General features: G+C 40.7%; 1 protein-coding gene across 4 annotated transcripts in view; it reads right to left on the reverse strand.

Moving 5' to 3' along the window:
* The window catches only part of nxph4 (neurexophilin 4), a 52,671-nt gene that overhangs the window by 18,012 nt on the left and 16,053 nt on the right, over window positions 1-18,606 (reverse strand). Inside the window, exon 1 of one of the 4 annotated variants that reach the window (XM_088390705.1) lies at window positions 8,584-9,000. The exons of the other annotated variants lie outside the window; for them this stretch is intronic. Within the exon in view, the coding sequence (XP_088246831.1) occupies window positions 8,584-8,637 (54 nt within the window). The 5' untranslated portion in view covers window positions 8,638-9,000. Of the gene's footprint in view, window positions 1-8,583; window positions 9,001-18,606 lie in introns of those variants that run through there. 4 annotated transcript variants of the gene reach the window in all.

The raw sequence follows: 18,606 nt of genomic DNA on the forward strand, positions 1-18,606 counted from the left end.
TCAACACCATTTTAAAGATCAGCGCAATATTACCACCCAACAATTTCAGTGAAGTCGCCAACCTGACCTTGTTTCCAAGTTTAGACAACAAACAACAGCTTTAAGGCTGAAAACAGACGTCTCACATGGTGCCTAAAATCCCTGAGTATCCCATACGTGATTGAACATGATCTTTATAAAAAAAAAAAAAAAAACAGCACATCCGCAGCAATCTCATATGTTCAGAGATTTCCACAGCACCTTTTTCTTGAGAACATGGCGTGAGCCCCATACTGAGGCTTAAACTCAGAGATCAGCATTTAAGCAAAGGCGTTTCTTCTTGTCCAATAAATCCACCGCCATGTCTGAATTAATGCATTGCAGGTCACGCTGAGAATATTAAAAATGATTGATTTGTTTTTTTTTTTTTACTCAAATAAATAAAAAGTCTCATCCCTCCTCAAGTGTGCCATCTGTGGCAGGGACCTTATGTCGCGCTGACCCTGAGCGTTCCCTGAGCTTTCTGTGCCAGTGAGTTATGATATTTGGGGACTCGGATTGTGCTTTAATATTTCATTACATGTACAAAATCCTCTTCTATATATCTCTTGTAGGTGTGTGATTATTACTCATAAGACGTTGTGTCGAAGAAGCACAAGCCCCCCCTCAGCCATAGTACATGATAATACTATGTGAAAGGACAAGACATTTTTCAAAGCAATTTCTAAAGTTGTAATGGTAAACCAATAAAAACATCAAAATAAGGACAAGTGTCTTTGAAAGATGAAGACTACGCTGATTAAATTTTATTTTAAAGCAAAAAAATTAATTGTGAAATAATTTAACTATATTTTATTTTCCTTTTAATTAATGGTAAAATAATACTCCATAATAGAATTGTAATTTACATTTTTTGTATCATATAATTACATATGGTTCAACATTATGTGCAGGACATGGACAAAATTCGTTTGTGTACGACACAATGAATTTTTGCTAAATTTGGACGGAGCAGCCTGCAGACACATTCCTGTTGTTACATTTCTTTTTCCTCCTCTTTGCCACCACTACTAGTGTGCATCAGAAAAACAGTAAAAAAGCCAAATCCTTACTCGCTTGGAATAGAAAGTTCACAGTCAGAACACACTCAAAGACAACTGTGTGTACTTTTCATGCATCCAGTCATTACATTAAAATAGAAAGTAGTCTGGGAAGTAGCACAAAGATGAGACGCAGCGTGCTTCTTCCTCGGGAGAGGGCATATTCGGCAATGTGCTGACCAACGGGGCCGTGGCTTCGCGCCACCGCTGGCGTCCCCGCCACGCCCCGCCCCTTGTGATTCATCATGCATGTATGAAAGAAACATCGGGAGCCAAGAGTCCCCTCTGATGTGATCTATTTCCGAAAGATGCACTCGGCCTCCTGCTCGGCTGCGGCGAAACACAGGGAAGGATTAGCACACAGAGTGCATCACAAAGATGACAGGGGACCCCTCAAAAGTGGAGCAACACCAGTGGACGCGTCCAAAGTAGGACTGACCACTTCAAACCCTGAGCCCCCCACACACATCCTTCCATTTCCCCCCCGCTTCTTTATTTATGAAGCCATGCTAAAGAGGGCAACACATACTGTAACACTGAGACTATCTTCAATGATGTCAACAAAACAAACTTAAAACTGTGGTTCATTGTTTATATCCCCGCAAATCTTCATGCAATCTTTTTTTTTTTTTATGTGCTTTTACATTGACGTTTACTTTAGAAATATATTCGGGGATAGGTGAAAATTTGCAATATACACTGACCACTTTTAAAAGCTTTCAAAATATTTAAAAACACACCGACAACTACTAAATCACACCACTTCATTTAATCGCATTATTATTATTTGTAATTATTTATTTATATTATTATGGTGTCTTGTATTTATGATTCACTCAACAACATGTTCAGTTGTGAGCGTGATGATGGATGAAGTTGGGAAGTCTCTCCTTGACCCCACTGCCACCCTTCTGCACATTGCAGGATGTTTTCCCCTGTTGGCACCGAGCGGCACTGCCACAACATCAACATCCCTTTATCGGATTGAGAAGAGGATTCACTCTCAAGTCTTAATACCTCAAGTGGGAATTGTTTGTCATCAATCCACTACCTTGTCTATTCCACTTTGGCCACCGCGAGCATAATCAAGACCACTCGATTAAGGCTTTGTTTTTACCTCGGGTATTTGCACATTCACTTGAAAAAACAAAGGTTCTTTTTTTCGGCGACGTCTTGATTATAGTCCGTCGCAAGTCCTTGCGGCAAACCAATTACCAGGAATATTTCCAAATTGATTTCTTTTGCAGCCTCCTCTGGGCCTTTGCAATTTGGATTCTTGGGGCAGCAATTTTCTGCAGTGAGACGTTTAGGCGAGTCACACACGAACACATAGCGATACAATAGCATTGCGGTTGCGCAAATAATGGCGTATTCATTGACAAAGTAGGCCAGGATGCATTAAGATGCTAAGTAAGAGCAGATCAGGGCAGGGGCACGTACGTACGCACAAAAACGTGACGTAAGCAACTTCCCGTGCTCATATTCAGATGTATCAACTGAAACGACCGTGGCAATGTGCATGGTGGCTGCATTTTCGCAACATTGCCTTAAGACTGCTTGCTTAATGCTAATGTACAATGGAAAATGATATTGACATGCTAACAGTGAGTATTGATAAGTTTAAAGGAAGTTTAAAGACAACCAATGGTGCAACATCTTTAGACAGATAATGTAACAAGACTCACAGGCATATATTTTTTATCCTCTGATAAAAAAACAACAACAACAATATAACAGCATCTTACGGGATCACTTAGACTTGTACTAGAGGAAGACGTACGATTCTATATTTGTCTCTGCATGACTGTATATTACTGAAAAAATACAACAGTTGGGTCATGTATTTCATATCATATATTTAGGTTTCCTACTATAACTAGTCAATAATTGGAGAGTTAGGGTTCCCATTACTGGGGAATTTTGGTAAGAGTTGGTTGTACTGCTGTTCGACTTTATCTGAGCCACTTATTTCTGCCATGCCCTCATGCAGTTCTAAAGCTGGCAGTTCTACAGAGACCCACCATTGGCAGCTGGGACACCAGCTCCAACTGTGCCAACCACATGAGGCCCAAGCAACAGCTGCAGAGGCCTTCTTCTCCTGAACTAAAGTCAGTCTAGGATGTTCTGATGTAGAGCCCAGCTTCTTTCTCAGTTTACCAAGGTCCAGGATAGGACGGGGAAAAAAGAGAACCGAGCCTTGGGAGAGATAGGGACAGTGTGAGCATAGGTATCTCAGCCAAGACCTCTCTTGGGAGGGCAACAATTGGAGGGACGGGGCCTGGGCAGTTGCTCCTCAGTGTGCTCAATTTACTATTTGAAGGATTAAAAAAACAAAACAAAAAAAAACTCCCACTTGCCAACTCATCAACCCGACAACAAAGTAGGAAAAGTCCACAATCAGAGCACAACCAGAAAAGAATGAGTTGATTAAATCCAATGAATAACTCAATTTTACACATCTACGAGTCAGTGAAAAAGACTCAGGAATATTAATGAATTATTTTATAGATCTATTCATGCATTTATTATTTGAGTTATATTTTTATTTATTAATTGGTCAATTTTATCTTTAGGCCTAAACATTGTGACTTGATCAAAATTAAATACAAAACATTTTAAAATACATATTTTAAAAAGAAAGTTTTTTCTGTGCAGCACACCTGAATGTCAACATTTTTTATTTATTTATTTATTTATTTATTTATTTATTTATTTATTTATTTATTTAAAGAACACAATAGTGCTTCACTGTTTCTGTAATCCTGCTACATTCTCAATGGAGAGTTTAGTGCAGTGAGTGCACCACTGTGTTTGTTGGCCGATGCACAAGACGAAAGAGAGGAACGTTAATTGTTTGTAATTAACATCCGTCTGTTGAAATAAGTGACATGAGACTGATATTATTTCCTATATACATCTGCCTACAAGAGAGCTTGAGCATCCTTGCATAAAAAAGTGACGCATGACCATAATTGAATTCAGCCAGCAAAACACTTGCAATGCACTGTGCTGTAATTCGCAGCATCGTTTTACATTCATTTGTATAAAAACCCAGACGAGAATGAGTGGGTGTATTCATAGCGCCAGCCTCTCTACATTTCCATATTTTCTTTTCCAATATAAAAAGTCTAAAAGAAATAAACTTCCGCCAACATTATTTGCTTTTGTATGAAATCCCACCAACTGGAATTCACAAGCAAGTCAATCCACAGCAAAACAAGACGTCTCAGACAGCCGGAGGCCCGTCTGAAACTAAAGATGGGAAAATAATATAGCACTTCTTTTTCTTGACAAAATCCTGTTGGTTCTTTGGCTGAGTACCTTGTGCTATTTACACAGCTTTCACCACAAAGAATATAGAAAATTCAAAGGGGGATGAAAAGTGGTTGGTTGAATGGATAACGTTGAAAATGAAATTAAAATGAACATTAGTCTAGTACACCAAACAAAAACAACTTGTATTTTGATAGTTGGAACAACTTTAAAAGAAAAATATTGACATTGACACACAGCAAAGTGAGCAGTTTGTTGAATTGCATAACATCAAATTTGAGTTTGCTGCCTTGAAAGTTCACTCAACGTTTTTTTTTTCCTTCCCACCATAGACTTATAACAAAATCCATCACAGGACAGACATTGAGGAAATTGATAAACGATTTAATGTCTCTAACATGATTAATCCTAAAACGACTGTAAAAGCAACATTTACAAAAGAAATAAAGCCATGTTACTGTGCTAATGCAACAGCAACGTCCACCGGAGGCTTGGTTGGACCTCGTCGAGGCCGACTGAATAAATGCGCGTGACCTTCTGAATGTGTGTGAATAACAGAAAACCTTCATTTTAAAGGTGGCATGGCAGTAAGTTTTTTTCCGCTTGAATGTAAGACGGAGAAAAAGAAGGGCATAGGAAATAGCATATTTTGTGGAAAGAAAAAAAGAGCATATTCTGCAAGGTAAAGTAAACTTGTTTTCAAATGAACTGCAATTATTTTACAGATGATGTCACAATGACATTTCCTTGGCAACTCGGGGCAGAGGGTCGTGCTGCCCTACATGGAAGCGAAAGGACACACACACAAGACGTCACATGCTCCTTTTCACACTTGAGTGTTAGTAGGAACGGAATCTGAGGCGAAGAAGAGAAAACCAAATACTCTGATAAACGACGAAAGGAGAAATAAAGTCTGCTGTAATTACTAATCACAATATTGGATGTGATAAATGAGAAATTTTAGAGTGAAAGCACCACAAATGATGAGGAACCAGCAGTCGTTTACGTAATAGCTAACCTGGATCGCTGGTACCAGGTCCTAGAAATTTGATCTGAAAAGTATCTAGTGTTACATACGGGAAATTACGGGGAAAAAAATACATAGAAATCATGCTTTTTTTTTTTTATAACTGATAACAAAATCTCAATTAATAAACATCTCAAAACTTCGTATTTACTCAACTACCAAAACTTTAAGTATAACTTAAAAGCACAACCAATACAGTATTGAATAAAACCAAATCAAACATAAAATAGCAAAATAAATAAATATGTGGGTTTTCCCATTGACTGCTAGCAATGTTTTTCAAACAAAATAGGTGTTGTCTTTACAATAGTATTTTTTTGCAATGACTACTCTGTAAGGTTGTCTCCGATGGGCCCAAACCACAATTGCCACAAATGTAAAATCAATTCAAACCTCTCAACGGTACAGCAGACATGCAACGCTCAGAATATCTCAAAGTATGGCATACACAATTTGTTTTTAATTAAATCCATATTTTCATTAAATAATCATCCATCATATTTCTGGCATGGAGGTCTAATTACCTGACAAACACTATCTGTATTGCGGCGTTATATATGTGAATATAATATACGCTATGTCATCTTCTCTGCTTAATTAAACTGCTGCCGTCTCTTTAAGGCTGATGGAAGTAAAAGCTGGAGGTGAAATTGTTCATGTTACAAGCAAATGGATTGTCAAACGTGCCACGAGGGGGAGAAGCAACACCAGACACGAGGGAACCTTCCAAAGTGGAACCATCCAAATATCCCCAAAAACCTTTCCAGCCATTGTGACTGAAAAACATATCATACTTGTAAAAAATTAACATTCACGCTTAAATTAACATTTTTATGTGGCCAGTATGTGTTTTTGTGACTGCAAATACATTTTGTTGCTTACTGTGAAACAAACCATGGAACAAATTATTAAAATAAACAATGTTTTCCCTTTGAAGCTTAAGGATGCATGCGTAAAATTTGGGCTGATCTTTGCGGTAAATGTGATTGCCTGTGTCGTCACCATTCCGCAGATTACATATCAAATCTCCGGGTCGAATGAGCATTAACTGTCATTTACACAGATTACAGTGCTCTGACTCTACAATCCAGAGGATGTGCACACTTTCGCAACATTATTTTGTTTTATCGTTTTTTTTTTATAAATAATATATTGGTCACATTTATTTATATATCTATATATAATCGTAAAAATCTGGCAGAGTGGTGTGTAGTACATGTAATGAAATTAAAGTCACTCACAAGATATAATATGCCTGTGGGTATATTCACTTGCTAGTTGTTTTAAGAGGAGAAGGAGGAGGCGAAGGAAGGAGGGAGGGACTCTGGGGGGGTGATAAGAGGATTTTGTCAGGTTGAGATGGCGGCTAATGCTATTGTTCCTAACGGGACCGCCGAAACAGCAAAGAAGCTTTTCTCACATCTTTGCCACGTAGCATTGAGCTGTTGGAGAAGATACGCTTTGAAAAAGCACAAGGTGGGAAAGCGCTGGAGTCAGGCGCAGGATGATTTCAATAAAGACTACTTAACAAAGTTGACTTCATGTGAAAACACCAAAACATACTCAACTTAAACAAAGCTTGGTAATAGATCACAGTATTTTACACACGAGTATCAATTGGTATTTTTGTCCGCTATCTCAGTACAGTGGTGCCGTGAGATACAAAGTTTAACCCATTTTATGAAATGTGCTAAAATTAAACAGCAGTCTGGGGTGAGAACGGCAATTCCATTTCAAAGAGAAGCTAAATCAAACCACATTTGGCTGATGCTCACATTTCTGCACTCTCTCTTTCAACTTTTCACTTCATAATCCTTGCATAAAAAGTAGAGCACCTAAGGACACAACTCATCTTACTGTCAACCACCATCAAAACATAAAAGTGAGGTGGGGGAGCCATAAAAATACACTGGACCTCCCCAAAAGCAGGTCTGACGTAGCAACATGAAATTTGGGAGACATGTCTGCCAAAAAGACACCGGAAGCCTACCAGTCTGATTTTAGTGCCCATTCCCAGGCAAAAACTGAAAAAACAATCTGCATACGGGAACAAACATTCTACAACAGAAGAAAAAAAAAAATGCGGCTACATCAGCCATGGACAGCTCTTGACTCACACTTAACATATTCAGTGTTGCTCTCTTCTCTTAAAGCAGAGCCAATTGGAGTGTATTTGCACGCGGTCGTCAATACTTGGAAGTGCTTTGAATTCTTGACAGTCAGAAATCAAATTATCCATAATGGAAGCTGGGGGGGTGGGGGGCAAAGTGGGAAAGATCTCTTTTCAGAACATATATTTCCAGCTCATACACACTGCTCCTGGTCTCTAAATTTTAACTACAGTCAAAAATTGCCCAATGATGATATAAGGGTGTGCGCGCATACACACGTGCAAGTACACACATTCAGCGGCAGAACCAAACTAAACTCCACTTGAGCAGTGGTGATGCAGAGATAATAAAACAAGCCAGCGGCACGTTCAACTTCAGAAGAAGGGGGGGAAAAGAAATGAAAGGAAGTTGCTGCCAGTGCAACTAGATAAATAGATAAGGGGGGTGAGCACTGCTCTACAGTACGCAGCACTCAGGGTGCCCACACAGAACAGTGCAGACATTAAAATTATATACGTTTTGGAAAATTCCATAACTAACATTGTTCTAAAAACATTTCACATACAGTGTGTCTGAAAACAAATGTCAAATTGCTTTAATCTATATTTATACAATATTCTATATTTCTATAGCATGTGTGTGTTAAGAGACCACTGCAAAATTATGTTTATGCCAACAGATTTCTACTGAGATACTTAAACATTTTTATTTGTGAACATCACTATGACTGAAATAGAAGCAGCAAGCAGAAATGCCCCCAAAGTTCATCCTAATCTATAATTTGATTTTGCAGCGTGATATAATATTAGATAAGATGTACACAACTGACGTGATTCTAAACACAAACACCGACTAGAGAACCAGCCCTCCACAATAGTTGTGATGATTAAAAACTTGGAATGCTTTTTGTTATTATACACACCCAGCAGAGCAGAGGCACACATAATCAAAGTTGACAAGTGTTTGATTAGATTACTTATTAAAACAAAACCCAATCATTGGACAAGCCAAATTAAAGCTAATAATGCTTTGCCTTCTTTTGCGCATTTACGCACAAGCCTTCCTACGCAAATTGGACTCTTTTCAAACTCACCTTACGCAGGATCCACTGGCAGAGGACGAGCGCGGTCCATCCGAGCACCTGCATGTCACCTTCCGTTCACAAACGCAACTCAACGCCTCCTTTGCGCATACAAAAAGAGGAGGAGGGTGGAAAAAGCGCACAGCGGCGGTGGCGGCGGACTCCGGGCAATCCCAGCCGCTAGAGACAGCCGGGGTGACAAGTTCGCTCAAAGTTGTTGCTGCTCCTTTGCGCGCGTTACTGGATTAAAACTTGTGTGTCTCACTGCTCCTCCCCGCCTCATGCGCAACATCCACGCTGTTTGCCTGTGCTCATTGCCGGACGTTGTGCGCCAAGTTTTGCGCGCAGAAGTCCGCAAGTTACTGATGTTTGGTAAGGAGTGTGCGTGCTTCCGGGGGGGTTCGGCTTGTGAGCAAGCGGCTGTTGTGAGGAGGAGAAGATACAGTACATCACCTCTTACGCTACCTCCTTCCTTTCTCTCCTCCTACCTATTCCTCCTGCTCTCCCTCACTCTCTACGCACGCGTCACAACGAAAGGGAGTGCTGCCTTTAACGGGCAAGCAAGGATTCCGCTTAAGAGCAAGCAAGACTAGCAATTAATGCTCATCATGTTGCCGTTTTTGCACTAGACAAGTGGGTTCTTAAACTTTTTTTACACCGAGTATAACTCAAAACATTGCTTCTTCATGTTTCAACAAAACAAATAACTTTGATCTTAATTATGGGGAAATAAAAGTTAAAAGTCAGTTACACTTGTCAACAATGTTTATTTTAATTAGCAAGGCAAGTCAACTTTTATATTTTTTCTGCCGATTCAGAATCGCGCTTGTTGTTTCGGGTTTTAATAATAACAATACTAATAGGAGTAATATAATACCTAATATAGTAATATAATGAGCAATATTTATAAATTAAGGGTTAAGTTCAGCAACTGGTGGATTTATTTCCCAGATTTTCTTTTACACATGCTAAAGTCTATATTGCAAAGGCATTTTATAGGTCGATTTAAAAATCCAAAAATAAAATCTCGACAAGATTAAAAGTTAGATGCGATTGGCGCTAAATCGTAAAGAAAATGTGGTATGCATATTAAATGCACTCCATAGTTAAATACAACTGAACTGTACTCAGGCAGTGATTGTTCCGCTTACCACTAGAGGGAGCCTATGTACCACATTTTGAGAATCTTTGAGCTAGAAGATGGCATTTGTGGCATATCCATCCATCCATCCATCCATCCATCCATCCATCCATCCATCCATCCATCCATCCATCCATCCATCCATCCATCCATCCATCCATCCATCCATCCATCCATCACCATTAAATATATTCTCATTGTTGTTGTTCACAGATGGCATGTAAGATTGCTAATGTGAAATGACGAGCCGAATGCTTGTGTGACTAAAAGTATCCAGTATAGCAGAAATGTGTGCGTGTGTGTTTTGTGTGTGCAGTGAGTGACACAGTACTGCCTCCCTGTGAGACAAACTGTCACTGCACACAGGCTGCTAATTACTCACTGCTTACACTATTGTGTGCATATTGTCTTTTTGTTTATTTTGTTTAATTCCAGGCACCAAAATCGCTCATGATGCTCTGACTCGAATCCGGACCTAATTGGACAGTGGGCAACTGTCTTCCAGAAACACTCCAAAAATGACCTTGCTACACTTGCCAAGAGAAGGTTTTCTTCTTTCTAGAACTTTGCTTTGTCGTGGAAATTGGCTTAAGAATTAAGACTTGTCCTCTAAGTGGTGAAACTCCTCTTTCCAAAACTGGACCACACATCTGTCTGCTATAAAAGCATCAATTTCTTCATCTCCTCTCAAGCATGACAGTGTCTTTCAAACGCAGTGGAACTCCAAGAACGTAAACACGGCTGCCCTCGCTGTGATTTGCAGGCCCACAGCAGTAGGCTCTGTCCTCCACTCGACAAATCTACACACACGCGCACATTCGCACTCTTGGGAGTGCAATTTCATGATGCACATTGGAAGTGGCAGGTGAATTTTGCTCAGCTGCTCCACGTCCCTGTTCCACTTAGCGGCAATGTCGGCGAATCAGCTCGACGCAAATGAATGAACAAGAATCTCTGTATCGACCCTCACAAATATCATCCGGCTGCCATTATTCTCCCTCCCCCCAGACAGACATCTGCGGAACAGAGGTGGCAAACGTACTCGCACTCTGTACTTATGTATAAATGGATTGCGGTAAATGTAAAAGTTTTTGTCTGGCTTCAAATTAAGAAGCACAGACTGAAATGTTCTTAATACAGTATAGAAATAAAAGTGGGGCACAATGAAAACATTTGTTTTTCCAATGCTAAGCGCTAACTAACTTTGGTTTAGGATTTCGTGCTATATTGTAACTACACTTGTATTTTCTTTCAGGTTAAAAAGAATCTTGCAACAGTATCATGATGCCAACAGGAAGGAATATTATCCAAAAGGAATTCCTGGGAATAACACACCCCAAAGCAAATCCGCACATGCTTTATCGAGAGGTACAATGCTAAGAGGTCAGCTGGCAGTAATGGAGCCTTTTGTGTGCAGAAATAGTTATTTCACAACAGCCGTATAAAACCAACCGATGATGTTTTCCATTCTGCAGGGGGGTTCAGAATGAAGAGCGACGGAGTGAGCAAATGAGTGTCGCCGGTGCGCACCATTGTCATTCAAATGTGTTGTTGCAGGACAAGGGAATGGCGCAGGGGCGCTAATGGGGAGCGTGGGGAGAAGTGGAATAATTGGATGGGATGACGTGCATCGGGACAGGATGTAATGTGCACGTGGATGGAATTGTGTGACGGCAGTGCTGCGTGGACGAGTACACGGGCGGTGGTGTGAGGATAAGGACAGTGCGGGAATTGTCATGTATCGTGTTGTAGTGGTATTTAGTGGGAGTAAATAAAAAAATCGGATTAGTTGGACATCATTTAAATATTGACAGACCGTTTTGATGGGGAAAAAAATCTAGATAAAATTGTTTTATTCTCAAACTGCAAAGTATATTGATTTGGGGTTTATTTAAAAAGTAAATAAATATCACAGACGCCAAGGACTGTGTGCTGATCGATCCATTACTCTGTGAGTACATGTCAGTGTTTACATTACGCTGTGTGACCTCAACTCACAAATCGCTGATGTGTCCAAATCAGATGATGTACAACATCAATGCCAGTTGGCAAAAAGAAATGTTTGTAATATATCAAACTCCAGTCACACCAAGGCTGTACACATAACATCCAGTATGTACTAATGCAACTCTAAATCCATGTCATCAACCTGTCCACTTCTGGAAAACAACTTTTGATTTGACCATGTCTAACTATTCCCATGACTAGAGTTTTCTTTCTTTTGGTACTCTTGAACGTGCAGTTAGAAAAAGCGAGTTTGCGTCGCTGTGGGAGTGAACACAGCTAACATCCTGGCCCGTGAAATTCGATGCACGCTGTTGTTATGTTTATGAACAAAATGCATCCACCACATCCACCACACACGTTCATGGAGCTCAGAATCTGTCTGCCCGTGCGTCCATCAAATCCACCAAAATCATGTTACACACCAGTGCCACAACTTAGACCTACTTTTAGCTGGTCTAAAGTCTAGTGTATTTTCAGACACCAAATTTACAGCTGCTCAGCGGCGTATAAAAAAACTACAAATGCACTCGGCTCGCCCAGCACGGCGAAGCACGGTCTGCCAAATCCCAAAACATGGTCAATTAGACTTGCCCTGGCGGAAAAATGAGGATACTCCAGTTTTTCACTGAGAGCATGTGCGAAAACAGAGCTCCACAACAATATTTTGCGGTCACAGCTTCAATTCGCCACATGACTGTAGTTCTTGACATGTCAGTTCTTGAACATAATATTTCTGTCTTTTTCTTTTTTTTTGGGGGGGAACAACAAGGGAGCTGCTTCAAATGAATACTCTCTCTCTCTTGGATGAACTTCAAGGGTTTCTTTGGCTTTTGTAGTCCGCTGTGAGAAAAAGAACTGGCATCCGGACAAATGTCCAAAAAATGACGGTCCACATTTTCTTTCTTCAGAACAGCAATGGGGAAACTGGCAGAACAGGCAAATGTACTGTAACGTGCATATGTGAAGAAAAAATGATGTGATTGACACAATGTACCTTCATCATTAGCAAAACCATTTTGCACGGCGACATTTTTTTTGAAGGTGGGCATACACTGATCATGCTAGAAACCATCACTCATGTTAGGTGACAAATATTTAAGCCTGGTCTGAGGTAACAATAGCTAAAATGACGTTGTTGTCAGTCGACTATTTGTAATCCACGGTGTTTTCATCGATAGAGGCGATAAAAACGAGTTCAAGCAGCTATTGTTCTACATTTCCAAAAATAATCAGGCGCGCAGGAAGCAAGCAGGACCTGTCGGCACTCTGCAATTTTCCATCTCGCGCACACACATGCGCAAGCACACGCACACATCCATGCGCACAAAAAAAAAACACACACAATACCAAACACACACTCAAGCGTCTGCTCGGCCCTCCTTCATCCCCACCTTATTAAGATTCATATCCCCGAAAGGTGACTTCCTAGTTGGGCACAGTGACAAGCCGCCACCCCTCGCCAGCCAGCAGCCTGGAGGTATGTAGTCGTTGTGACAGGTAGCTACGCTCCCCTGGGACTCCCTTTCTTGGCTTTCTGTGTGTGTGTGTGTGTGTGTGGGTGTTGTGGGTGTGTGTGTGTGTGTGTGTGTGTGTGTGTGTGCGTGTGTGTGTGTGTGCGTACATGCATGCATGCGTGCGTGCGTGGCCAAGACAAGCAAGATTATCAAGTCAAAGATGACCCCTGACATAAGGATCTCAAGGGACTGAAGATTTCTTTTTTTTTTTAAGAGTTTTTTTTCTCCACCTCCAACCGTCCCGCTGTGGTCTTCATCCTCTGACCCCATTACAGCTCCACCCCCCCGCACCTCTCCATGGACTTTTTTTTGCTGGAGTATTTTCCGTGTGAGCCGTCATGCGGTTTAAGCAAATTGGCCTTTGTATGGCGTCGTATGGCCATTGTGCTCTTTTGGTGTGCTCGCATTGGCCACCTGGAGGCAGTATTAAGGTATCAAATCCTCTCAGCTCATCAATATGACACTAATATTATTTGTTCTTTGCGCAGGTTAAAGAATACAAAATTATATTGTTTTACTTTCTGTCAACAGGAGTTGCGGCATCATTTGTATTTGATTTTTTGCTTAAAGCCTTCTAGTCTGCTTTTCCGTTGAAAATCGACATCGATTTTGTAAATGCCTGTCTTTCCGTTGAAAGACATGTATCAAGTCTGACGATTCACATTTGCACGTAGTAAACACCTGTCTCTCCACTTTCACACAACAAATAGGTCAGAAGAAAAATTGCAGCTTGTATTATCACTGCTTGCTCCGACCATACGAACAAAGACATCCAGACGAGGAAGTTAGAAGAGATGAACTAATAAGCAACTTTCGAAAAGTCAAGAGACTAAAAGGTCCTCCACATTGCAAAAAGAAAACCTCAGTAGGCTGATGAACTGTAACTAAAGGAGGGTTACAAAAAAAAGTCAGCTGATGATGATCCAACACTTTTCTGTTCACAGTTCGCATGTGAAATCTCATGATCACCACTGGCAATTAAATGTGTTTGGTTGACTGGAGAGGAAATTTTTATGCTGTGAAAAATCACATCATACAGAAAGTGATGAACAAACAAGTAAGGTAGGGGCTCGTGCTATCAATCACTTTCGGCCAAATAACTTCACCTCGGTCAACGATACAGTAAAAAAACCCACTGTGCTGATTATCATTCAAAGCCCAAGGTGGGATAAGGTGTTCTTTTTGACGGCGGAGCATTTTAGGCTATAACGAGCTCCTCGCCACATGTCTACCACCAACCAACGAAACCCCTGCATGTCTGGTAGGTGCGTCTCAATTTTTCATCCACATCATGAAGGGACAAAAAGCGGCTGGTTCAAGGCCTTTTATGAAGATTTTTTTGCTTCGACAATTATTTCTATGGAACCTAACAAACTATTGAGTGCAAACACCCCTTTTGCATCTATCTTGAACTGCCTCAAGATACCTCCGCACTTCTTTCTAAGACCCACCACACACTGAGCGATGAAACACAGTTGAATGCTCACAACCAATTAGAGTCTGTGAGGTTTTGAGGCTTCAACTTAAATGTTTTCTATTATTTTCAAACAATGTGCAGTAACTGACAAAAAAAGCAGATTGCCTTGGAAACTGACATGAATAAAGGACATGTTGATACTCGACTGGCTTTTGGCATTGGTTCGCTGACTGTTGTTCAGTGACACAGAGTCCCCACACTTTGCTTTTTAGCCACAGGCCTCCATGTGGATCCACTTCAATTTCCAGTCTTACATGCGCATGAATAAATGCACGTGAAGAACCCTCTTGGCATCTGTGGCTGGTTATTGGAGGGTTTTTCATGGCACACCTGTCTAACGAGCCACTGATGGCAGCACTAATTGAAGTGGCCTAATTCCATGTCATCACAGTGAACTCATACACTCAAAGCGGCAGAGCGTGGAAAAGTACTCGGAGTCTCAAAGATCGCACGTGCGTTAAGTCAACTTTCAATCCCCTGATTGCCAAGCATACAGCATAGTGTTAATCTGTACATTAAGAAAACAGCAACGCTTCATAAGTAAATGCTAATATATGCATAGAGTAAATGTGTACCAAGTCCATTCATACACATGTAAACATCTGTCCATTCAAGCATGTGGATAATATACAGTTCTTGTGTATTTAATTTGTATTTTAAATTCACTTTGTTTCCTGTATTCATATTATTTGTTTACTCATCTAAAATCTTTTGAATTCCAAAACATGGTTTATTCGGTAAAAAATGTCAATGAAATTAGAATTGGATGAATTGCTATTGATTAATCATTTATTTAATAATAATAATAATTATAATGGGGTTAATTTCAGAAAATATGTTGTGTTCTATAATGATAAAACGCATTATAATTACTCTTACTATCACTGGGGTTTTTCGTAGCCCTGCCGTGAAATTTAGGGTTATGGCTGTTTTGGTTTGCGAAGATGAACTTTTCCATGCCATTTGTTAAAGGAAGCCCTGTTTTTAATGAGTGTTTTGGAGGCCTGGCTGTAGGCTTTGTGCTGGAGCGTCTGATGGATTGCAAGGCAGCGGACAGTGGAGAGTTGTAGCTATGGAGAAGACACAGGCCTCACACCCCTCCAGGCTTTTCTATTATCCCACACTTTCTGGATCATATACCACAAGGCCCTGGGTGTGTGTGTGTGCGTGCGCATGTGTGTGTGTGTGATTGGCCGCACCTGTATCTCACTTGTGTGTGTGCAATCATATCAATCTCAGCAACCGCCCCCCCCCACCCCCCAACCACCCCCCCACCCCTACGCCTCCTGACCATTCGTTCTGTCCTTGTCCCTTGTCTTTGCTGTTGTGTTAAAGCTAATACACATCCACCAACTGGGACGAACACAAGTCACTTTTCAGAAGCACCGCAGGTTAAGGAAACTTTGTCAGGGAGAAACTCAGAGCAGTGATTTTTTTTTTCGAACTGAACCAAACACACATACACAAATGCACAAATGTCCATTCAAAGAGTTGACAGTATATGTCAGATTTCCTTAAATTTATATAACGACACTAGCATAGACCGTGGGTACAATTTTACACTTACAAAGCAGATGCTGATTATTTTCAATCATCATTGTTTATCATAGTAGTTAACACATTTAATATTAACCACTCATTGCAATGCTCCAATACAGTATTCAATAAACCGCCAAAGGATGCACGGTGCAAGCAATCGTACAAAAAAAAGCCCGTATCCCGCCATGCCAACGTCATATTAATTGAGCATATACAAGGTAACGAGTCCCGTGACAGTTGAATGAAAGCAGTCCTGAATGGACAACAACAGCATCAAGAATTTATATATATTTATATATTTTTTTTATTTATGGCGGGCATTAAATGTAGTTCGCCATTAAGCATGCCATACGTGGCTTATGATACAAGGTGCGAAGGGCAACCCGGACGGATGGTGGCCGGCGTGCTTTGTATTCAGAAACGGTCTCGGCCCGGACAGGCTGCTGTCTGGCTGGGCCCGGAAAACCTTGGGAGCTGACTTTTCCTGCGTTCCCTTCACATGGCTGGTGTTAATGCGCTCTTCTTTTCGCAAACCACTTCAAGGAATTCTGTCCACTCGCCTGTCTTTGTCTCTCTGACTATTTATGTATTTATACCAAGCCAGAGGCAACCTCATTGAGCCTGAGGCATAATTAAAACTCAAGAACCAAGCAGAGGGAGGGAAAAAAAATAGAAAAGCTGTGGGAGGTAAATAGGAAGTGGTGAGAAAGTGATGGCCCAAGGTGTGCCTTCCAGCTGGCCTGTAATGAGCCTCACTATAAGGGGCGGGAAATGTACCAAGACACACCTCTTGATCAGTTAATTCATCAACCAGGACGGAACTCATCTCTTCCATCCATTACCGGTTCCGGTTGTTCTCATTCAGACTTTTTTGTTCTCAATCTTCCAGGTCATGGTAATTTGGAAAGACTGAATTGCTTCAATTCTTCTGAGAAGGCTTTGAACACGGTTTAGGAGTGTCTTGGTTTGAATATTTGAGCATTCCTCCAGGGGTGCCATTTTGAAGTCATATACTGATACTAGACAAGAAGGTCTGGCTTTCCGCTGTGATTCAATCCAAAGTTGTAAATATCGAGGTCAGGATCAGTCAAGTTCATGGACACCAAGCACAAATGTGCTTCTGGTAAAATGGTCGAACTTTCCTATTCACAAATCCCGCAGCTGGTGGCCCAACAATTTAAGAATGGAATGACACTTAGGCAGCAGACGTGTTGCCTTCAGTCAGATACTGTACCATGTTAGCGGTTTGGTTGAGTCGGCCTCTGCAATCTATAAAGTAATTTCCCCAGCTATTGATTATGTGCGAGTGAGTGTGTACTTGATGATGAGGCCACGCCTTGAAGAAAATGTCACCTTGGTGGTATGTACATGTGGACTCTTACTCCAATAAAACTATTGTCATCTTACAAAAAGCTTTACTGTCAAGTGCTCACTAAAACATTTAAGACTACAATTAAAGGCATGGCAGGTGGGCCACTAAATTCCTATGTTAGTAAAAGCGATCTGCTGCCCATTGCAAGTATGAGTACGTATTTACAAATAAGTGTACATTTTCTTGGATTTTTAATTGGATACCTTTTCCCTCTTTTCTCAGCATGCTGCCATCACACAAGCTGCTGCAAAAACATCAAACAGCTGTTCATCACTGTGCACAACCCCAACTAAAGTATATTCACACTTTGCTGTTTCTATCTTATATGACATACATCTTAGTACTTCAAATATATTCATATATTTTATATAGTCATATAAGACACGCTCAATGAATGTTCATTTTCTTACTGTGATTTTGCATTTTGGTTTTTCAGTCATAAGAAAAAGCTACGGGAACAAATTTTGGTAGCATAAAAGCTAGCTCTTCGCAACTTGACATATTACAAGGATTTAAGAAATTGGATTTTTATCCGCATTTGGATTAGGCCTGATTCCAATCTGAAGCTATCCAATTCCATGTGTTTGTTCCTCTTTACTGCACCATGACATATACCCCAATTATGCCCTTGGAGAGCAAAAAAAAAAAAAAGATATTTCTCAGGTAAACCATGCAGTTTAAATCCAGGCTGAAGTCCTATTTAGCTTGCATCAGCACGAATAAGAACAGGGCCAGAAGAAATGAAAATGGTGAATGGAAGCATTAAGAAGAAGAAAAAATAGTCATAAATCTTACGAGACTTTCACAATCAAGTGCTTGCCGAATGGTTGCACGGGGGGCTTTAACCCTTCCGTCCATCTGCTCAAAGCCTGCTGTCTGTGGCGGTGTGGCTAGATGAGAATAAAGCTGGAGGCTAGCTTGGGAGGGACCATCCCTTTCCCCAATGTGCAGGGGCTCATCTTGTTGCCTCCAGTTATTGATCAAG

This window comes from Syngnathus floridae, chromosome 11 (assembly GCF_059516105.1).
Source record: "Syngnathus floridae isolate MCC-2025c chromosome 11, RoL_Sflo_1.0, whole genome shotgun sequence".
Taxonomy (NCBI): domain Eukaryota; kingdom Metazoa; phylum Chordata; class Actinopteri; order Syngnathiformes; family Syngnathidae; genus Syngnathus; species Syngnathus floridae.